This window comes from Dendrobates tinctorius, unplaced genomic scaffold, assembly GCF_039654945.1.
Source record: "Dendrobates tinctorius isolate UK_male_01 unplaced genomic scaffold, ASM3965494v1 ptg000254l, whole genome shotgun sequence".
Taxonomy (NCBI): Eukaryota; Metazoa; Chordata; class Amphibia; order Anura; family Dendrobatidae; genus Dendrobates; species Dendrobates tinctorius.
This window is the reverse complement of record NW_027361921.1, coordinates 13556098-13580528: the sequence shown is the minus strand read 5'-3', so window position 1 is coordinate 13580528 and position 24431 is coordinate 13556098. Positions and strand designations below refer to the sequence as shown.

The 24431-nt window shown below is 45.3% G+C and overlaps 1 protein-coding gene across 2 annotated transcripts in view; it reads right to left on the bottom strand.

Annotated features, from left to right (window-relative positions):
- MFSD6 (major facilitator superfamily domain containing 6) overlaps positions 1-22515 on the bottom strand; it is a 171049-nt gene extending 148534 nt beyond the window's left edge. Inside the window, exons 1-2 of one of the 2 annotated variants that reach the window (XM_073558190.1) lie at positions 22256-22515; positions 3700-5260 (exon numbers count right to left, since the gene is read on the bottom strand). In XM_073558190.1, coding sequence (XP_073414291.1) covers positions 3700-5213 — 1514 coding nt within the window. In that variant the 5' untranslated portion in view covers positions 5214-5260; positions 22256-22515. The remainder of the gene's footprint in view (positions 1-3699; positions 5261-22255) is intronic. The other variant, XM_073558189.1, reaches the window with a different exon arrangement.
- Positions 22516-24431: the final 1916 nt, after the last annotated feature.

Genomic DNA, 24431 nt, shown 5'->3' with positions numbered 1-24431 from the left:
GTCCGTTTGTGGTACAGAAATCCTAACCCTTGGAGGCTAGGTAACAATACACAGCAATTATCAAAAGCAGAAAGCCATTGGTTTAAAATACATTTCTTTAAACCAACGGGCTTAAATAGTGAAACTTAGGGGCTGGAATGGGATTGGTATTGTATAATCCACACTTCCCTATAAAACATCATGTAATGCCTTGAAGCAGGTATCCCTGAAGAAGGCCGATCCCTTTGAGGCTTTGTGCCCATGTAGCGTTTTTTAAGCGTTTCCGTGGCGTTTTTAAACGAGTAATTCTGCCATGGAGACGCTTAAAACAAGTATTCCATGCATTTGTAATAGAAAACTCACATGTTGTGCCAATGGTGCGTTTTTTACAGCTGCGGAATCGCTTAGCGGTAAAAAACGCAGCATGTTCTTTAATTTTGCGGAATCGTGGGCGATTCCGCATACCATCAATTATATGAGCAAAAACGCATGGGAAAACGCTTGACAATCGCATCAAAAAGCGCATGCGTTTTTGCTCAGGGAAAAAAAAAAAAAAAAAAAAGATATCACTTGAAAAATGCTACGTGGGCACATAGCCTGAAAGTCGTAGGATCGCTTTGTATTCCTTTTTGGCCATGGGTGTACCCCTAGCAAGTGATGTCACACTGGCTGGAAGTGGCATTCTTCCTTTGGAGTGTTTGCACCGAATCCGCCCCGGATTTTCCAGCGAAGCCTCACATGAAACATTACAGTACAAACCATGGTACTTCACAACTTTACTATTTTCCGATGACTGAAGAATCCACCTATTCAGGTGTCTCCTATTCACATTAGGTAGGCACAGTGTAAGCCTTACCTTTTAGGGAATGTCCGATTTCATTTGTATTTTACTTTGTATACATTTAAGTTGGGCACACTGTACAAATTGGCAGATTTATACCTTCCGTTCTCCAATTTGGTATTTCCAATCACAAAGGCAGTCCGCGTGTTCTTTTATGCAGCTTTTTCACAATAGGATAGTGAGAGCACTTCTTTACATCTCACAGAGCATGTGGTATCCGCTATATAACAAGACGTTTATCACTATAATTCTCTAGCAATTATAGTGGGTACGGAAAGTATTCAGACCCCTTTACATTTTTCATTCTGTTTTATTGCAGCCATTTGGTAAATTCTGAAAAGTTATTTTCTCATTAATGTACATACAATCTGCACCCCATCTTGACAAAAAAAAAAAAAAAAAAAGTAGAAATTTTTGCAAATTTATTAAAAAAAAACACTGAAATATCACATGATCATAAGTATTCAGACCTTTTGTTCAGTCACTCATGTTTAAGTCACATGCTGTCCATTTCCTTGTGATCCTCCTTGAGATGGTTCTACTCCTTCATTGGAGTCCAGCTGTGTTTAATTTAACTGATAGGACTTGTTTTGTAAAGGCACACACCTGTTTATACAAGAGCTCACAGCTCACAGTGCATGTCAGACCAAATGAGAATCATGAGGTCAAAAGAACTGGCCAAGGAGCTCAGAGGCATAATTGTGGCAAGACACAGATCTGGCCAAGGTTACAAAAGAATTTCTGCAGTACTCAAGGTTCCTAAGAGCACAGTGGCCTCCATAATCCTTAAATGGAAGTTTGGGACCACCAGAAGTCTTCCTAGACCTGGCCGTCCAGCCAAACTGAGCAATTGTGGGAGAAGAGCCTTGGTGAGAGAGGTAAAAAAGAACCTCAAGATCACTGTGGCTGAGCTCCACATATGCAGTAGGGAGATGGGAGAAAGTTCCACAAAGTCAACTATCACTGCAGCCCTCACCAGTCGGGCCTTTATGGCAGAGAGACCCGACTGAAGTCTCTCCTCAGTGCAAGACATATGAAAGGCCTCAGTTTGCTAAAAAAAATTCATGAATGACTCCCAGACTATGAGAAATAAGGTTCTCTGGTCTGGTGATAATTATAAGCTGTATGTGTGGAGAAAACCAGGCACTGCTCATCACCAGCCCAATAAAATCCCAACAGTAAAACATGGTGGTGGCAGCATCATGCTATGGGGGTGTTTCTCAGCTGCAGGGACAGGACGACTGTTGCAATTAAAGGAAACATGAATGCGGCCAAGTAAAGAGATATCCTGGATGAAAACCTCTTCCACTTCCACAGTGCTCTGGACCTCAGACTTGGCCAAAGGTTCCCCTTCCAGCAAGACAATGACCCTAAGCACAAAGCTAAAATAACAAAGGAGTGGCTTAAGAACAACTCTGTGACCATTCTTGACTGACCCAGCCAGAGCCCTGACCTAAACCCAATTGAGCATCTCTGGAGAGACCTGAAAATGGCTGTCCATCAATGTTCACTATCCAAGCTGACGGAACTGGAGAGGATCTGCAAGGAAGATTGGTAGAGGATCCCAAATCCAGGTGTGAAAAACTTGTTGCATCATTCCCAAGAAGAATCATGGCTGTACTAGCTCAAAAGGATGCTGCTACTCAATACTGAGCAATGGGTCTGAATACTTATAACCATGTGATATTTCAGTTTTTCTTTTTTAATTTGCAAAAATGTACACTTCTGTTTTTTTCAGTCAAGATGGGGTGCAGAGTGTACATTAATGAGAAAAAACTGAACTTTTTTGATTTTAGCTAACATAGAAAAAATTCAAAAAAACCTCACACAAGATATGGCCTTACCAGAACCCTGTCTGATGACAAATGCACATATAGCAGGATGCAGCTGGCCTCCACTAATAGAGGCAAGGGGCAGCTCAGGTGCAAACTACTGATAAAAACAGCCACCCCACACCTAACAAACCATGGTGGGGTTGGCTGCCTAGTAGGAGAAATGCACATAGATAAGGCTTGCATAGGACGTCAGTCACACATATATAAGTGTGATGCAAAGTGTCTGGCTTGCAACGTATTAATGACGCCCATAGTATTAGCAGGCGGGCTGCTACAGCACTAAAATATGCAGCACACAGTGACAGATGCCCCAATAGACTAAGCCAACAAAAGGAGGCCAGACTGCAAAAATATTAACCAATACCTCATTTAATGTACTCATTGTATGCATTAAATTTTTGCACTTACATCATTTTTTGCAGGATGCAGTCTGGCCTCTTTTTGTTGGCTTGATCTATTGGGGCGACTGTCACTGTGTGCTGCATATTTTAGTGCTGTAGCAGCCCGCCTTCTAATACTATGGGCGTCATTAATAGGTTGCAAGCCAGACACTTTGCATCACACTTATATATGTGTGACTGACGTCCTATGCAAGCCTTATCTATGTGCATTTTTCCTACTAGGCAGCCAACCCCACCATGGTTTGTTAGGTGGCTGTTTTTATTAGTAGTTTGCCCCTGAGCTGCCCCTTGCCTCTATTAGTGGAGGCCAGCTGCATCCTGCTATATGTGCATTTGTCATCAGACAGGGTTCTGGTAAGGCCATATCTTGTTGTGTGACTTTTTTGAATTTACCAAATGGCTGCAATGAACTAAAGAGTGAAAAATTTAAAGGGGTCTGAATACTTTCCGTACCCACTGTACTTCCATAGACAACAAAAGTGATTTGCAATTATATGTATCTAGCAATTTATTGAGACTGACTTTCCGTTGAATATTTTTTTAAAGTTATTTTCTCCTAAAACCATTTATGTGCTATTTTCCACCAACAAAATTAACCATGCTGGACTCCACGAGTACAAAATAAAAATGTAGCAGCACTTACCTGATGTGACCAACTAACTCGATCAACTTGTGGCTGAAAAAATAAGCAGTCAGTTCAGAAATGTGGCTCAGGACTGAGCAGACACCAAACAATGTTGTGGTTCCGTTAAGGTCTTCGAGATGCCAGAAAAGGAACGTGAAGACATATCCATAACCAAATCCCATGAACCAGGCAACAAACAGAACAGATCCGTACTGTACGGTGCAAATGATCTTCACTAGATCCCAAAATCTGAAATGCTCGACCACCTCTTGTTCATTTCTTCCTTCATTCTGATTTTGCGCTGGAGAGGTTGTTTGGGCACTTGTCTCCACAGGAGAGGTTTCCAAGTCTTCCCTGCGCTCTTCACTTGGTTTTAAATGATGGTAATAAAAGTGAAATTGTGTGGAGACAATGAGCGCCACCGACATCAGAACACCAAAGACAATAAAGGCAATACGGTAGTTCTTGTAGTCAGGGTCTGTGCAGCCTTCTCCTTCAATAACCACATTGATATGAGTGTGATCTATTCCTATTCCTATAGACAGCATTGCTAGTCCCCAGCCAAGTGATCCCCACATCCGCTGCAATCCATAACGGTCTCTGTGTTTGCCCAAATATTGGAGTGTTATAGTATCTACAATAGTAACAGCTGGGGCGCTGAAAAACTCCCCAATAATAACCACTAACAGAATTAGCAGGAATATGGTTTCTACATCTTCTTGGTTATACTCTAACATGGCATTAGGATTCTTTGTGGTTGTGGTAATGGTGGTCGTTGTAATGTTTCCGTCAGGACCAGCCGATGCTGGGGGGCTCGTGCCATTTACAACTTCTCTGATTACGCGACGGAAAGGGTAGGAGACCTGTTTGCTAAACGACTTCTCAGAATTAGAGACTTCCCATGAAAGAGGGTTATCCAGCAGATCCCTCTTCTGCCTGTTTTTGGTTACAATACCGCTTTCTTTGGTAATTTGGGTGAGAGGCATAGGGGTGGTGATAAAGGGACTGGAGTTTGTAGGCTTTACAGGAACAGGGGTATTAGGCACACAAAGTAAAGCTGCTGGCTTCACAAATCCAATCCCCAAATTGAATAACACCCAGCAAAGTACTGAAAACAGTAAGACTATCTTTCCCTTTCTGAATCGGTCAGCTATTACTCCCCAGAAGGGAGCACTGCAGAATTCAATAAAATACCTAATACCAACTAATAACCCGCTTTGGGTGGGAGACATGCCCAGCTGCTTATAGTACACTGCTAATAAAGGATAGAGGGACCCATAAGCAGAGTAAAAAAAGAAGTAGAACACTTTGGATATCAGAAGGTCATTGTTAATCTTGACACAGTGCTTTTCCAGCCAGTCCATGTCCTGATCTTCTGTGGCCAAATTATCAGGGACGTCAGCATTGCCACTACTTTCCACAGGTTGCTCAGTGGAGACACCATTGAAAGGATCAGCAAGAACATATTTCCTCTTCTGTTCCTCCTCATCCTCAGATAATATGGCAACTTTATCTCCTGTAGCCATGGCCATTCAGAAGTACAGCAGCTAACTTCTAGTGGGATCCAAGTGCATCAGCCCTGCAAGCAACAGAAGAGCGAAATGTGAGCCGGGACATACAGTAGAGTGCTGATCTGGGCAGCATTGTGCCACCGTGACAAACCATGTGAAAGCTGTTCTGGAGGCTAGATCCGCTGTCACCCACATAAAAACAAATAAGCAAAGAGATAGGCGTTTTGAAAAATATGAAAGAATTAGAGAATGGATATTTACAAGGTGGTAATTTAGGGACAAAAGAAAATAACTGTTGGGGTGAAACTATAAAAAATAATACAAAGCATTTGGGAGATCAAATCTGGAAAGTGAGAAATGTGGATAAGTAGCCTGCAGCAACCAATCAGATGGCTGCTTACACTTTACGGATGAGCCACCGAGCTGGAGTTTACCGATTGCCATGTCCAGTCCTTCCTCATTGATGGATCTCACCAATAACTTTATGGAGACTGATCAATGAATAATATTAATATATCACTTGTCAGTTTTTGCACCTGTTAATCAGCACGGAGTGGAGCGCTACCTCTTCTCTCACAGGTACCCAACATAGTAGAGCTCATTTCATGCTGTTCCCCACAGTATTCAGCCACAATCACTATTGGGACAGTGGTGATAATAGAAGAACATTAGTAAGATCTCTGCTCTTTATTATTAGGAAATATTGTTTTCCATAGACGACACCTGAAGCTTTCCCTGCATTACATATAGGACTCCATATTGTGCAGCCTCGCACTTCAGATGGCCTATAACAAAGGGTGATGTCAGGAGGAAAGATCCCTTCTGTCACCACACCTTGTTTGACATGCAGCTCTCTGCCCCAGATGGCTACTTATTAACGTCACTGTACGAGTACACGGAAACGGACAGAGCAGCTGATCCTTACCAATCACTGCAGAAAGAAGAGGCCGAAAAGACACAAATCTATACTGGGCCGTAGCCAGAAAATTACCACATAAAAAGTCTCTCTCATACCATAATAATGAGCTAAGAAACTGCAATCTACAGTAAGCCTGCGATAAAAGCCACATACAATTCTACAATGGCCAGCAGATTTAACCATTGGCATTGGAAAAAGGTGAAATAAGGATTAAAAGCAAATCTGCAACACAACGAACATGCTGGAGATGTCAAAACCTGTGGCATGTACCAAGGTTCACCCTATGACTAATTATTGTACTGCACATTAAAATGCTTGTCAGATGCCCAACTACAGCTCATTCTCCATAGGGCTGCCGAAAAAGCCAAGCGCAGCGCTCTGAAGCCCTATGGGGAATGAATGGAGGGCACTCGGGCATGTGCACTGCCCCAACAACCGAGACAGAAGTTCCCATTGAGCTGATTGGTGCAGACACCCACCATCACCTATCCAATGGGTAGGCGATAGCTTGTTGTCACTGACCCACCCCTATAAGTACAGCACTGGACTAACCATGATAATAAAAGGGATTTTCAGCTATTACATGTGATGCCATATGGCTATGATTCCCCTCCCAGGGCTCGGAATCTTCAGACTGAAGGAACCACAATGTCACAAGTTTTGCAATTCTGTGAAATTTCTGCAAAAAGGTTGAATTCTTGGGATCAGCAGGGGTCCACAGGATTTGACTCCTATCAAACACAATGACAGAGTAAATCCAAGTGAAAAGTTCTTATGTGGCAGGAATAGCCTTTTAGAAAAGCTTGAGAATAAAGTAAAATGCAGAAATGGTGCTTGTCAGGTCCTTTGCTCCCCATTGCCCCTTCCCAAAGTAGATTGGTGAAGAACTAACTTGGCATTTATGGTAACAACTGAGCACATACATTACACGCACCACATATCTGTATGCAAGAAACTAGGTTTTGTTATTCTGTCCAACAAAAACTGGTCCTTGTCTGGAGATGGACACAAAGGAATCAAAACCAATCCGCATTAGATTTCCACTTCTAAATTTGAAATGTGAATTTTACTTTTTAAAGATCTTTGTGACAGATTCATTAACACTGCATGACAATCTCTCCACTCCCCACCAACATGTTTCACAGGGAGAACCACCATGTCAGAATGACTGTGGCTACAGGGATCAGCCATGACAGTACAGGACTTTCCTCAAGTTCTGGCTTCAGGAGCACATCACCCCCCGGCCAGGAGGAGTGCACTCCTGATGATTCACAGTGTGCCTAAACTGTCGGCACCCCAACACTGCAAGCAGAGGAACTGTTGGCTGGCCAGATTCAGAGACGCGCTCGGGAGATCTATGCCAAAAAGCTTGTAAGCGCTGTTCCCCTTGCCTAGGAGAGTACCCCCTCTGATAAAAAGCGGCAACAAGCAGTGAACTATAAAATTAATAATCCTTTCCTTCTCAAATGTGGAGAGGATTTTTAGTAGAAGGGATAATGCTATGTTTCTTGTTTTCACAAGCATTTTGAAATTGTACCAATTTAAGACATTGAGATAACCCATTCACAAGAGATGATGGCTGCAGTATACAATAATAACCGTGATTCTCTCATCACAATGCCACCTGACAAGGGATGCCATGCATAAGGGCACATTCACTCAGCCGGATTATTGGCCCAAGTACGGTCTATGAAAAAGACATGTGGCTCCATGTTATTCAGTAGGGCTGTTCAGACAGCAGATTTTCCACAAGCCCGAATGTCCATGTGAAACAAGCATGCACTATTCATTCTCTTCTGTATTTCGGATGGGACTCGCCTAATCAGGTCTATTGTTGTGCAAAAAAATAAATCAGGTTCCATATGGATCACTCGTATATCCTCTGATTATTCAGAAACATGGTGATCGTTACCACAGGAAACTAATCGGTTGGTAATTTTACTCCCTGCTGATGTATAAAAACCGACGACAATACAGGTGAAATCATCCGTTTTATTCTGGATGAAAACTGGTCTTGTTATCATTGCTCGTGTGAAGGAGAGCGCGATCGGCCACAGCGTCTGGTTCCCTAGGGGGTATGTGCACAGAATGGATCTTCAGGCGCATGAAAACGATGAGATTTTCAAGTTAAAATCACTTCAGGAAGGGCCCAGTGTTTTTTTTTTTTTTTTTTTTCATGAAGTGTCTTTTTAGCTTCTTGAGCTTTTTTTTTTTTGCCCCTGGTGGTGGAGGGGATTTTACCATATTTAGCAATTTTGGTAATATCAAAAGACTGACCGCCACATCTAAACAGAAATTAGGTGTGAACAGGTGCTTACTAAGAGTCGCTATCTCACATACAACCAAAGCAACACTCTGTAGCACTATAGCAAACCAACAAGAAATATGAGAGTTAAACTGCATTACTGCACTAGAAATATGAAAAAATTGAGAATGCTTAGTGCATAAATTGGCCCATTCATGTGTGCCTGGAAGCCACGACAAGGCAATTAGGTCCTGGCAACAAGAATCGCCTTATCTTGGCTGCCGGATACACATAAATTGGCCAATTTATGTGCTAAGCATTCTCAATTTTTCATATTTCTAGTGCAATAACGCAATTCAATCTTCATATTTCATGTTGGTATGCTATAGCGGTACAGTATGCCACTTTATTTGTTTGGCGATTTCACTGACATTTTCCCACTGTTTTTTTTTTTACTCCAGTCAAACAAAATGCTAATAAATTTGCCCAGGCACATTTTCAGCCTTCCCATTGGCGTCTAACATGGAGTAAAGAACATCTTCATAGCGGATAGCGCCTGACGGTTGGCCAGCTCACTTATTTTAACTACTGTGGCAACATGGGTGGACATATCGCATATGCAGCCTGTGCGGCTGCATAGGGGCCCGAAAGGGGGAGGGGTCCCCTGCAGGGCGGCTAATAATGAGGGCAATCTGGCCTGTTTATCTGGCCCCGAGGCTCCAGTGGGGGCCCTGCCTTGATTGCCCTCATGTGGGCAGGGAGTGATCCCTGCAGCTCCACTGCCTACAAGAGAAAATGGCAGCGTAGCAGAGCTGCAGGGATCTGTCCTGCTTCCTGCCCGCGCTTCCTGTCTGACACAGCGCGGCTGGATGACATCATCATTCAGCGTTGCTGTGCCAGAGAGCGGAAGCTGCCGAGACAGTGATGCTTCAGCTGCGAGAGAGCGTGCGGAGAGGTGAGAGGTGTGTGTTTTGATGTATGTGTGTGTACAGATGAGTGGTGGTGGTGTGGTGTATGTGCGTACATGCGTTGCGCTGCAGGGGAATGTGCAGAGAGGTGAATGGTGCTGTGTGTGTCTGTGTGTGTAGATGGAGGAGAGGGCAATGATGGGGGTAATGGGGAGAAGGCAATGATGGCGTGATGGAGAGGGCAATGATAGGGATGGTGGGGATGAGGAAATGATAAAAGTGGTGGAATGGGCAAGGATGGAAATGGTGGGGGAGGAGGAAATGATGGACTTGGTGGAATGGGAGGTGGAATGGGCAATGATGGTGGTGGGGGAGAAGGCAATGATGGAGGTGGTGGGAAGGGCAATAATGGGGGTGGAGGGGGAGGAAATGATGGAGGTGGTGGAATGGGCAAGGATGGTGGTGGTGGAATAAGCAAGGATGGTGATAATGGGGGGAGGAGGAAATAATGGTGGTGGTGGAAAGGGCAATGATGGGGGTGGGGGGAGAAGGCAATGAAGGTGGTAGTGGAAAAGACAATGATAGGAGTGGTGGGGAAGAATGCAATGATGGAGGTGGTGGAATAGGCAATGATCGGGGTGGTGGAAAGAGCAATGATGGAGGTGGGGAGAGGACAATAATAGCATGTGGGGGGAGGAGGACAATGAGGGGTCTGTGGGATTGCGATGGGAGGAAAGGGGACTTATAATGGACTTAGGAACAGGGGGAGATGGAGGAAGACATTTTTACTGCTTATTATGTCTAACACAGTCCCTTAGTATATAGTGTATGCACTTATGTATAACAGTACCTTAGTATATAGTGTACTAATTAATTCTGTATAACACCATCCTTAGTTACATAGTTTCCTCTTTTATTATGTACTAGCTGAAGAGCCCGACGTTGCCCAGGCATAGTAACTAAGGTTAGTTATAACAAATTATAATGGATGGATATTATATATATATATATATATATATATCTCTCTCTGAGTGTAAAGCCCCGCCCACTCCACATAGTACATTCACTATAATATCCCACATCATCCTGTCAGCCAGAGCTACCGGACTATTACCACTAATATCCCACATCATCCCGTCAGCCAGAGCCACCGGACTACTACCCCTAATATCCCACATCATCCCATCAAAAGCCACCTGACTACTACCCCTAATATCCCACATCATCCCATCAGCCCGAGCCACCGAACTACTACCCCTAATGTCCCACATCATACCGTCAGCCTGGGGTCAGAACCAGAGCGCTGAGTGAAATGGTCCTAACTTCCATACTGTGGTTCCCTTTAAGAGAGGCCTGGCGTCAGAACCAGAGCACTGAGTGGATTTGCCCTGACTTCCATACCAATGATCCCTTTAATAGAAGCCTGGAGTCAGAATCAGAGCGCTGAGGGATTTACCATAACTTCCATACCGGAGATCCCTTTAAGAGAGTCCTGGGGTCAGTACCAAAGCGCAGTTTTGATTTGCCCTCACTTCCATACAGGAGATCCCTCTAAGGGTATGTGCACACGCTGCGGATTTGCTGCGGGTTCAAATCCGCAGCATGTCAATTGTTTGTGCGGAATCCGCAGCGGTTTCACACCTGCTCCATTGTAGAGGTGTGAAACCGCAAGGCTAATCCGCAGGTCTTTTCACCTGCGGATTTTGCAAAATCCGCGCGGAAAAATCCACAGACCAATCCGCAGTGTGCACAGAGCCTAAGAGGGGCCTGGGGTCAAAATCAAAGCGCAAAGTGCATTTGTCCTCACTTCCATACCGGGGATCCCTTTAAGAGGGACCTGGGGTCAGAACCACAGCGCTGAGTGGAATTGCCCTAACTTCCATACCGGGGATCCCTTTAAGAGAGTCTAGGGTCAGAACCAGAATGCTGAGTGGAATTGCCCTAACTTCCTTACCGCGGATCCCTTTGCCTGGGATCAGAACCAGAGCACAGTGGATTTTCCCTGACTTGCTTACCAATGATCCCTTTAATAGAATCCTGGAGTCAGAATCAGAGCGCTGAGGGATTTTCCCTAACTTCCATACAGGAGATCCCTTTAAGAGAGCCTGGGGTCAGAACCAGAATGCTGAGTGGATTTGCCCTAACTTCCAAACCGGGAATCCCTTTAAGAGAGGCTTGGGGTCAGAATCAGAGCGCAGAGTGGATTTGCCCTGACTTCCATACCGGAGATCCCTTTAAGAGGGAAGATGTGCCTATGGGATGGAGGATGTGTGATGGGGATATGGGCACGGGAGGGGGTGATTCATTTCTGTCATATGCTCTCTGCTCCTTTCTGGGGGGCAGACAATGGCTGGGAGCTTATGTTACCGGGGATGCTACATTTCTCCCACCCGGTCACTGTCTGCTGAGGTGTTGTCGTGGAGTGAGAAAACTGTTGCTCATAGCAACCAATCACAGCTCAGCTTCTTATAAACAGCTCCAGTGAAATGAAAGATGCTTCGTGATTGGTTGGTGATACACACATACATTCAATCTACTATATAACCATCTAATTCTGTCTGTTTGTAACGGAAATCCCGCGTTGCTGATTGGTCGCGACCGGCCGCGAACAATCAGCGACAGGCGCAGTCCGTCCGCGAACTGGCGCGGAATTCGAACGATGCACGCCACCACTACCGTCGGGAGATTTGCGGCGCTAGCCACTGATCATCTCCTGCCACACAGAGGTCAGCGGCGACGCAGCTGGGAGATAACCGGCGCTAGCCGGTCATCTCCCGACTGCGGAAATATCTCGACCTGCTCTAACGATCTCGCTCAGTGTGACACGCAGCAGCGACCAGGCCCCCGCTGTGAGATCGCCGATAGTGGTGGATCGTCCTGGACCATCTTTTGAACGTCGGTATTGTTTAATGATAATGTATATATTTTACCCGGAAAATCCTGTGTATTCATTGCATTATTCTTAAATCTTCATAAATAAACTACATACATATTCTAGAATACCCGATGCGTTAGAATCGGGCCACCATCTAGTTTTACATATATAGATAACACCCCGTCCCTTATTACGTACCATCCTTTCTAGTTATATATGGTGCTGTCGCTTATTATATAGCTTCCTCTGCTGTTATGTACAGTACTGTCTCTTACATAGTGTATTCTTGTTATTTTTGTTATTCACAGCGACCTCTTATTACATAGTCCGCTCTCTTTTTAGACATAAAATGACTGCTGATGGAGGAACCGCAGACCAGACGACCGGTCCATCAGCTCTTCCATTAGAAATAAAGCTTTCCCATGCTCCATCAGCCGTCATTGCATTATACAGCTAACAAGACAGGACGGTAAGTAATAAAAAACAGGGTTCTAAATAATCCAATATGTAAAGGACTGTACTGTACATAGCAAGAGATGACACTGTATAATAAGTGACGGCAATATACAAAATAAAGGAGACTACGTAAGATATATACATGTATGTGTGGGGATAGATATATACAGTGTCTGCCCCTGTGTGGAGACATGAAGTGGTTAAAAACACTCAGAAGTCTGAACATCAGAGCAGCCAGTCATTTATACATGGAAATGCAAAGTTCATTCTTTTGAGCGTTTTCTGATCACTCTCTCAGGCAGTTGTTGAAGCGGAAACCACTTCTAATCTATCTGAGAAAATCTTTGTATGAACATACCCTAGCCCCTTAACCCCTTCACCCCCAAGGGTGGTTTGCACGTTCATGACCGGGCCAATTTTTACAATTCTGACCACTGTACCTTTATGAGGTCATAACTCTGGAACGCTTCCATGGATCCCGGTGATTCTGACATTGTTTTCTCGTGACATATTGTACTTCATGTTAGTGGTAAAATTTCATTCAAATAACTTGCGTTTATTTGTGAGAAAAACGGAAATTTGGCGAAAATTTTGAAAATTTCGCAATTTTCCAACTTTGAATTTTTATGCCCTTAAATCACAGAGATACGGCACCCAAAAAACTTGATAACTAACATTTCCCACATGTTTACTTTACATCAGCACAATTTTGGAACCAAAATCTTTTTTTGTTAGGAAGTTATAAGGGTTAAAATTTGACCAGCGATTTCTCATTTTTACAACACCATTTTATTTTTACGGACCACATCACATTTGAAGCCACTATGAGGGGTCTATATGATAGAAAATACCCAAAAGTGACACCATTGTAAAAACTGCACCCCTTAAGGTGCTCAAAACCACATTCAAGAAGTTTATTAACCCTTTAGGTGCGTCACAGGAATTTTTTTGAATATTTAAAAAAAAAAATGAACATCTAACTTTTTTTCACAAAAAAAGTACTTCAGGTTCAATTTTTTTTATTTTACCAAGGGTAACAGGAGAAATTGGACTGCAAAAGTTATTGTGCAATTTGTCCTGAGTACGCTGATACCTGATATGTGGGGGGGAACGACTGTTTCGGCGCATGGCAGAGCTCAGAATGGAAGGAGCGCCGTTTGATTTTTTCAATGCAAAATTGTCTGGAATTCAGATCGGACTCCATGTCACGTTTGGAGAGTCCCTGATGTACCAAAACAGTGGAAACCCCCCACAAATGACACCATTTTGGAAACTAGATCCCCTAAGGAACTTATCTAGATGTGTGGTGAGAACTTTGAACCCCCAAGGGCTTCACAGAAGTTTATAACATAAAGCCGTACAATTAAAAAATCATTTTTTCCACAAAAATGATCTTTTCACCCTCAATTCTTATTTTTCCAAGGGTAACAGGACCCTAAAAGTTATTGTGCAATTTGTCCTGAGTACGCTGATACCCCACATGTGGGGGTAAACCACTATTTGGGCGCATGGCAGAGCTCGGAAGGGAAGCAGCGCCATTTGACGTTTTTGGCTGGAATTGAGATCGGACACCATGTCGCGATTCGAAAACCCCTGATGTACCTAAACAGTGGAAACCCCCCACAAATGACACCATTTTGTAAACTAGACCCCCAAGGAACTTATCTAGATGAGTGGTGAGCACTTTGAACCCCCCAGTGCTTCACAGAAGTTTATAACGCCCGGGCATGAAAATAAAAAATTCGTATTTTTTCCACAAACATGATCTTTTAGTCACCGTTTTTTTTATTTTCCCAAGGGTACCAGGAGAAATTGGACCCCAAAAGTTGTTGTCCAATTTGTCCCGAGTATGCTGATACCCCATATGTGGGAGAAAATTACTGTATGGGCACACGTCGGGGCTCGGAAGGGAAGTAGTGACGTTTTGGAATGCAGACTTTGAGGGAATGTTCTGCGGGTGTCATGTTGCATTTGGAGAGCCCCTAATGTACAGTGGAAAAAAAACCCCACAAATGACCCCATTTTGGAAGCTAGACCCCCCCCACGGAACTTATCTAGATGTGTGGTGAGCACTTTGAACCCCCAAGTGCTTCACAGAATTTTATAACGCTCGGACGTGAAAATAAAAAAATAATTTTTTTCCACAAAATTGATATTTTTGCCCCCAATTTTTTATTTTCCTAAGGGTAACAGGAGAAATTGGACCCCAAAAATTGTTTTGCAATTTGTCCCCTACATGTGGGGGTAAAACACTGTTTGGGCACATGTCAGAGCTTGGAAGGGAAGGAGCACCATTTGACTTTTTCAACTCAGAATTGGCTGGAATTGAAATCAGATGCCATGTTGCATTTGGAGAGCCCCTGATGTGCCCAAACAGTGGAAACCCCCCAATTCTAACTCCAACCTGAACCCCAACACACCCCTAACCCTAATCTCAGCCCTAGCCCTAACCCTAGCCCTAACCCTAACGGAAAAATGGAAATAAATACATTTTTTTATTTTATTATTTTTCCCTAACTAAGGGGGTGATAACGGGGGGTTTGATTTACGATTTATGGCAGGTTTTATGTTTGGCAGCTGTCACATGCTAAAAGACGCTTTTTATTGTAAAAATAGTTTTTGCATCACCACATATTGAGAGCTATAATTTTTCCGTATTTTGACCCACCGAGTCATGTGAGGTCTTATTTTTTTGCGGGACGAGTTGACGTTTTTATTGGTACCATTTTCGGGCACGTGACATTTTTTGATCGCTTTTTATTCCGATTTTTGGGACGCAGAATGAACAAAAAACAGCGTTTCATGAATTTCTTTTGGGGGAGTGCGTTTACACCGTTCCACGTGCGGTAAAATTGATAAAGCGGTTGTATTCTTCAGGTCAGTACGGTTACAGCGATACCTCATTTAGGTAGTTTTTTCATGTTTTGTCGGTTTTATGCAATGAAAACTATTTTATATAAAAAATAATTATTTTTGCATCGCTTTATTCTGCGAGCTATAACTTTTTTATTTTTTCACTGATGATGCTGTGTGGCGGCTCTTTTTTTGCGGGACAAGATGACGTTTTCAGCGGTACCATGGATATTTATATGCGTCTTTTTGATCGCGCGCTATTACACTTTTTGTTTGGCGGTATGATAAATCATTTTTTGCTTCGTTTTTTATTTTTATTTTTTAAGGGGCTCGCTAAAGGGGTTAACTAATGGGACAGTTTTATAGGGAGGGTCGTTACGGACGCGGGGATACCTAATATGTGTACTTTTATTGTTTTTTTTGTTTTTTATTTTCAAAAAATGGATTTATTTGGGGGAATATTTTTTTTTTTGTAATTTATTTGGCGATTTTTTTAAAATTATTTTAACACTTTATTTTTATTTTTTTTTTACTTTATTAAATAGTCCCAGGTGGGACATCACTGTTCTGTGACAGATCAATGATCTGTCACATCACAGATCACTGTGACAGATCAGCGATCTGTCACAGGCAGTGCACAAGGCTTCCTCATGCCTGCGCTTTGCAGGCACTGAGGAAGCCGGCTTCCTGCAGGCCCCCGAAGGCCCCCGTCGCCATCTTGGATTCGGGGGCCTGCAGGAAAGGAGCCCCCGGCAGCAGCGCTGCACATTGCGCTGCCGTGGGGGGGCTCAGGGAAGCACGGATGGAGCCCCCTCCCTGCCGATGCTTCCCTTTAACCCCCGGTACACCGCGATCATGTTTGATCACGGTGTGCAAGGGGTTAACGTGTCGGGGGCGGTCCGTGACCGCCCCTGACACATTGTGCCGGATGTCAGCTGTGATAATCAGCTGACACCCGGCCGCGATTAGCGGCGCTCACCACGTGGGCGCCGCTGATCGCGGTAGACGTACTATCCCGTCCATGGGCATAGGGGCCCGGGTCCCATGGACAGGATAGTACGTCTGATGTCAGGAAGGGGTTAAGGACCGGGGTTATTTTCGTTTCTGCGTTTTTGTTTTTCGCTCCCTTTCTTCCCAGAGCCATAACTATTTTATTTTTCCGTCAATATGGCCATGTGAGGGCTTATTTTTTGCGGGACGAGTTGTACTTTTGAACAACACCATTGATTTTACCATGTCGTGTACTACAAAACAGGAAAAAAATTCCAAGTGCGGTGAAATTGCAAAAAAAGTGCAATCCCACACTTGTTTTTTGCTTGGCTTTTTTGCTAGGTTCACTAAATGCTAAAACTGACCCACCATTATGATTCTCCAGGTCATTATGAGTTCATAGATACCAAACATGTCTAGGTTCTTTTTTATCCAAGTGGTGAAAAAATAATCCAAAATTTGCTAAAAAAAAAAAACAAAAAACATTTTCCGAGACCCGTAGCGTCTCCATTTTTCGTGATCTGGGGTCGGTTGAGGGCTTATTTTTTGTGTGCCGAGATCAAAAAAACATAATTCTGGGGTTTTGACTTTTTTTCTCGCTACGCCGTTTAGCGATCGGGTTAATGCTTTTTTTTTTTTATTGATAGATCGGGCGATTCTGAACGCGGCGATACCTAATATGTGTATGTGGGATTTTTTTTTTACTGTTTTATTTTGATTGGGGAGAAAGGGGGGAGATTAGAACTTATTTTTTTTTTTTTTTTTTTTTTTTTACTTTTGGCATGCTTCAATAGCCTCCATAGGAGGCTTGAAGCATGCACAACTCGATCGGCTCTGCTACATATGGGCGATGAGCAGATCGCCCATATGTAGCAGATTTACTCCTGTGCTTTCAGCGCCGTCCACCGGGCGGCAATGAAAGCCATCAGCCTGGAACAACCATAGAGGTCTCTATGAGACCTCTGGTTGTCCAGGCAACACGACGCCTACCCCCGATCACGTGACGGGGGTCGGCGATGAGCTCACTTCCGGCCCTGCGGCCTGAAGTGCTATTTAAATGTCCGCTGTCAGCTTTTTTTTTTTAAATTCGTTTATTGAACCAAAGGCAGGATATTCAATATGCAAACTGAAAGCAATGAAAATATCATGTAACACACATACATATCACAGAGCATCAATGTCAAACAACGTATGTATACCAACTGTGCATAGAATAAAACATACTGTCAATTGCCTTACACTAGTCTATGTATTTTTATTCAAATAATAAAGCCTGCCAACTTCTAAAACATTACTACTACCCGCTGTCAGCTTTGACAGTGGGATTTAACTAGTTAATAGGCGCGGGCGGACGGCGATTCCGCTAGCGCCTATTGCGGGCACATGTCAGCTGTTCAAAACAGCTGACATGTCCCGGCTTTGATGCGGGCTCCGCGCCGGAGCCCTCATCAAAGCAGGGGAGATGTCCAATGACGGACTGTGTCCGTCATTGGACATTAAGGGGCTAGGAAGTTAAGTGAGCATCCTGGTCTATACAGTGGAGGTGCTGGAAGCAGGAAAGCTGCTTAATGTGAGAGTCACAAGAAAATCCAAAGTCATAAGATAAAATCACAAGCGCACACTACCCATATAGTAAAAGGAAAGGGAATTGTGGATAAAAGTTATCCTTTATTAGAAATCATGATATTCCAGCCATTGACCCTATAATCATGGGCTGGATTTCAATTTATTATAGGCACTAAAAGAGTCCAATGGCTTGATGCTAAAGTCACCATCATTGTTATTACACCATATATTGGTGTTATATTATTAATCAGGGGCCTTATATTGGGCAGCACTTTAAGAGTTATTGATAACTCCTGAGATACCAGCAGATTATTATAGCATTGTGAAACTGTTAAACTAATATGGATGCCGGAGATCCCCGATCCGATTCACTTGAAATAGTACAATTTAGGCATATTCAAAATAAGATGCCTCCTTTTAGCGATAATATTTAGATGGACTTAATTTTTGTCATGGAGCATTCACTCTTTATATTTTCCCAGTAGGAGCTTTACTTATAACCATTTATTCTTCAAAACGCAGATATGGGAGTTCAAAGAATATACACTGCTCAAAAAATAAAGGGAACACTTAAACAACAGAATAGAACTCCAAGTAAATCAATCTTCTGTGAAATCAAACTGTCCACTTAAGGCCCTTTTACATTTAGGGATGCACCAGCGATCCGACCAGCGATCCGACCCGGTCAGGATCGCTGGTGCATCGCTAAATGATCGCTAGTGAGCTTTCACACAGAAAGATCTCACAGCGATGCAGCAGCGACGCAGCGCACGATACTTACCATTCACACACAGCGATCCTGCGTCCTCCCGCCCGCCTCCACGCGTCGCTCGTCTCACACAGCAGGAAGTCTCAGCAGGAAGCTGACGACGAGAAATGGAGCCGGACATTCTCGCGCGATCAGCGATGGACAGCGGGGGAGCCGGTCGCTGGTAAGTATCACACATAGCGATATCGCTAGCAATATCGCTATAACGTCACAAAACCAGTGAAGTTTTAGCGATATTGCTAGCGATATCGCTTAGTGTAAAACCCCCTTTAGGAAGCAACACTGATTGACAATCAATGGGGCAATTATCAAGACACCCTCAATAAAGGAGTGGTTCTGCAGGTGGGGACCACAGACCACATCTCAGTACCAATGCTTTCTGGCAGATGTTTTGGTCACTTTTGAATGTTGGTTGCGCTTTCACACTCATGGTAGCATGAGACGGACTCTACAACCCACACAAGTGGGTGAGTGCAGCTCATCCAGGATGGCACATCAATGTGAGCTGTGGCAAGAAGATTTGCTGTGTCAGTCAGAGTAGTGTCTAGAGGCTGGAGGTGCTACCAGGAGACAGGCCATTACACCAGGAGATGTGGAGGGGGCCAAAGGAGGGCAACAACCCAGCAGCAGGACTGCTACCTCAGCCTTTGTGCAGGGAGGAACAGGAGGAGCACTGCCAGAGCCCCGCAAAATGACCTCCAGCAGGCCACAAATGTGCATATGCCTGCACAAACGGTTAGAAACAGACTCCATGAGGATGGTATGAGGGCACGACGTCCACAGATGGGGGTTGTGCTCACAGCCCAACACCGTGTGGCCCTCCAAAAAAATGCCACCCCACCCCATTACTGACCCACTGCCAAACCAGTCATGCTGAAGGAAGTTGGAGGTAGCAGATGGCGCTTCACGGCGTCTCCAGACTTTGTCATGTCTGGCACATGTGCTCAGTGTGAACCTGCTTTCATGTGTGAAGAGCACAGGGCGCCAGTGGCGAATTTGCCAATCCTGGTGTTCTGTGGCAAATACCAAGCGTTTTGCACAGAGTTGGGTTGTGAGCACAACCCCCATCTGTGGACGTCGGGCACTCAGACCATCCTCATTGAGGATCACACTTTCCACGAATGTGAAAGCACAACCAACATTCAAAAGTGACCAAAACAAAAGCCAGAAAGCATTGGCACTGAGATGTGGTCTGTGGTCCCCACCTGCAGAACCACTCCTTTATTGAGGGTGTCTTGATAATTGCCAATAATTTCCATCTGTTTTCTATTCCATTTGCACAACAGCATGTGAAATTGATTGTCAATCAGTGTTGCTTCCTAAGTGGACAGTTTGATTTCACAGAAGTTTGATTCACTTGGAGTTATATTCTGTTGTTTAAGTGTTCCCTTTATTTTTTTGAGCAGTGTATATTCATGCCTGCTCTATAAGAATAATATGGTATTCACGGTACCTAGCTGCATTGTATGTTATTATTGTGATGATTATTTTTGCTGTTAAACCTATAAAAAACAGAAAAGAAAAAATTGTCGAATAAGAAAGCAACTTCCGCCTCATCCCAATGTTTCCTGTGTGAAATTGTACAGACAGTGTGGGATACATGCTGCCCACAGATCGGCATCAGCTGTCGGGTTCACTGTAAGGCCGGGTCCCACTAGCGGGGAACACGGACGAGTGTTATGTGATAAAACATCGCATAGCACCCGGACCAGTGGTAACCTATGGGGCAGCTCCCATCATCTGTTTTTTTCTCGACCGTATTCTATGTGTGAGTGAAATCTCAGCATGCTACCATTGTCTCTGACACTCGGCCGAGTCTCGGCTCACTCGCACCCATATAGGTCTATGGATGCGAGTGACATCCACGTGCGGTGCAATATACGCTGACCCCGGCAATGGAGGAGATGGAGAAGTTAATTTCTCGGCCTCCTCCACAGCTGTGTTCCAATCCACACTGTGCGAGAGGCTCGGAGCACAGACGCATGACACTCTGCTCCTGTATCGGATGCCAAACGCTAGTCTGACCCCAGTCTAAGCCTGAAATCTTAGTCAGAGGCTCGTGTAAGATCTGTGGTCACTCGCTCCGCACACTTGGGACGTGCACCTAGGCTCGGTCTGGCCCACCGAAGAACCGGAGCATTCTCCGGTGGGCCCAGGCACTGACACCGACACCTGCTGGCATACTCGCCAGCAGCTGCCTAGGGGCCCCACTGCTCCAAGGGCTCCCAGCCAGTGGCTATGTGGCCCCTGAGTGAAGGGGGCCCACCCTGTGCCAGCGTAGCAGCAGCTGGAAACAGGATCCTCCTAAAGCAAAATTAATATTCACGCTTCCCCACGCCCCTATGGGCGTGGAGAGGCGTGAATACCATTTTTCTTTAATAGCGGGCAGGGTTAGCCGCAGGCTGCAGCTAACACTGCCCGCATGCAAAGCCCCACCACCACACACAGCGCAGAACATCTCGGCGCTTCCTGTCTGAGACAGCCCAGCTGGATGATGTCATCGTCCAGCGTGCTGTCTCAGACAGAAAGACGCCGGTGAGGAAGAGGCTGACGGGATGTGCTGCTGCTGTGAATCTCTGTGTATGTGAGAGAGTGATGCAGTGCTTTGTGTGTGAGAGAGGGGTGGTGGGGAAGGATAATGATATTGGTGGGGGGAGGCAATGATGAGCAATGATGGTGGTGGAGGGAGGCATTGGTTAAGGTGGTGATGAGGACAATGATGGGGGTGGAGAGGGGCTGCATTATACTTTATGAAGAGGCTACATTATATTCCGGGGGCTACATCATACTATATGGGGGGCAGCATTATGACCTATGAGTGGGCTACATTATATTCTATAGTGGGGGCTGCATTATATTTTATGAGGGGGCTACCCCTCTTATTCTACCCCTAGCCCTGCCAATTAAGACGTGTACTACCTTATATTAGAGCCAGATGACAGCGTATTTTACCACACAATTGGTGGTCTTGTATTTATTTCTATGTAGCTACATTGTGAGCCCCAAGAATGATTTTCTCTGGTGGGCCCAAGGAGCTCCAGTCCGCCGCTGCGTGCGCCCCAGGCCCGGCTGCTGCCCCGGCACCGCCCTTCCTCACACCTGCTGTGGAGGGTACTATATGGGCGGAGCCGGCACCAGGTGACCCACAGGTGACGCCCTGAGCGCGCTCTGCAGGGGACACTCGGCTGCAGCACCCACAGGGATTCTATGGGCATCTGCAGACAGCTGCAGTCCCATGTAAATCGGCTCGCTGGACCCTGTACAGCCACATCGGACAAGAAATGCTCACGGGCCACCTGGAAAGAAGTCTGATGCTCCACACAAGGGACAGTGCACAGGACCGGCACCGCCGTGGGACACCCGGACACTTGCGGAAGTCGCCGTAAAGGTGGCGCACCGAGACATCAGGAAAGCAGCCGATGTCACTGGCTCCGCCGCCTCCACCCAGCCCCGCGTCTCCCCGTCCTGCTGCCCGCACTCACCGTCACATGCGCCGACTCGGAACTAGCGCTGATACGTGCCCGGACCGCTGCTGTGTGTGACCGAGGACAACGGACAGGCCGCTCATAGCTGTCACCAACCAGAGCGCGACCGGCGGTGACTCACCAGCCGAAGAGCGGCCCGCACCCAGAGCAGCAGGTGGACGGCTGACCGCCCGGCTCAGGTGCCCCGCCCATCAACTGTCTCCGCCCCCTCAGCTGCAGCCATCACACTATCCACGCCCCTCGCCGCCTTTTACTCCGCCTACCAAAGCCGGCTATACCGCCCCTCAACGCCATTCATCACAAATTACTCCGCCCACTCCCACCTCTTACTCGCCCCCATTGGGCCACCTGCGCCATCTCTACACCACCTCCTATTAGGCTCACAGTCACACTTCCGTCTCATCTCCGCCCATCATCGCCTCCGCCCATCATCGCCTCATACCCGTCCCCTCACCTCTTTCTCTGCCCTTCACCGGCTATTCCCCGCCCATCATGGCCTTACCTTCCTGGCGATGTACAGCAGAGACACCAAGGGCCAACATCTCTAAAGCTAAGTCACTTCTGATCCAATACCTCTGTAGTAAGCTCAGTTCTGCTCCATATCTCTGTAGTGAGCTCTGTTCTGCTCCCATAGCTCTGTAGTAAGCTCTGTTCTGCTCCCATATCTCTGTAGTGAGCTCTGTTCTGCTCCCATAGCTCTGTAGTAAACTTGGTTCTACTCCCATATCTCTGTAGTAAGCTCTGTTCTGCTCCCATATCTCTGTAGTAAGCTCTGTTCTGCTCCCATATCTCTGTAGTAAGCTCTGTTCTGCTCCCATATCTCTGTAGTAAGCTCTGTTCTGCTCCATATCTCTGTAGTGAGCTCTGTTCTGCTCCATATCTCTGTAGTGAGCTCTGTTCTGCACCCATATCTCTGTAGTAAGCTCAGTTCTGCTCCATATCTCTGTAGTGAGCTCTGTTCTGCTCCCATATCTCTGTAGTAAGCTCAGTTCTGCTCCCATATCTCTGTAGTAAGCACAGTTCTGCTCCCATATCTCTGTAGTAAGCTCAGTTCTGCTCCCATATCTCTGTAGTAAGCACAGTTCTGCTCCCATATCTCTGTAGTAAACTCAGTTCTGCTCCCATATCTCTGTAGTGAGCTCTGTTCTGCTCCCATATCTCTGTAGTAAACTCAGTTCTGCTCCCATATCTCTGTAGTAAGCACAGTTCTGCTCCCATATCTCTGTAGTAAGCTCAGTTCTGCTCCCATATCTCTGTAGTAAGCACAGTTCTGCTCCCATATCTCTGTAGTAAACTCAGTTCTGCTCCCATATCTCTGTAGTAAGCACAGTTCTGCTCCCATATCTCTGTAGTAAGCTCTGTTCTGCTCCCATATCTCTGTAGTAAGCTCAGTTCTGCTCCATATCTCTGTAGTGAGCTCTGTTCTGCTCCCATATCTCTGTAGTAAACTCAGTTCTGCTCCCATATCTCTGTAGTAAGCACAGTTCTGCTCCCATATCTCTGTAGTAAGCTCAGTTCTGCTCCCATATCTCTGTAGTAAGCTCTGTTCTGCTCCCATATCTCTGTAGTAAGCTCTGTTCTGCTCCCATATCTCTGTAGTAAGCTCTGTTCTGCTCCCATATCTCTGTAGTAAGCACAGTTCTGCTCCCATATCTCTGTAGTAAGCTCGGTTCTGCTCCCATATCTCTGTAGTAAGCTCAGTTCTGCTCCCATATCTCTGTAGTAAGCTCGGTTCTGCTCCCATATCTCTGTAGTAAGATCTGTTCTACTCCCATATCTCTGTAGTAAGCTCTGTTCTGCTCCCATATCTCTGTAGTAAGCTCTGTTCTGCTCCCATATCTCTGTAGTAAGCTCAGTTCTGCTCCCATAGCTCTGTAGTAAACTTGGTTCTACTCCCATATGTCTGTAGTAAGCTCTGTTCTGCTCCCATATCTCTGTAGTAAGCTCGGTTCTGCATCCATATCTCTGTAGTAAACTCTGTTCTGCTCCCATATCTCTGTAGTAAGCACAGTTCTGCTCCCATATCTCTGTAGTAAACTCTGTTCTGCTCCCATATCTCTGTAGTAAGCTCAGTTCTGCTCCCATATCTCTGTAGTAAGCTCTGTTCTGCTCCCATATCTCTGTAGTAAGCTCTGTTCTGCTCCCATATCTCTGTAGTAAGCTCAGTTCTGCT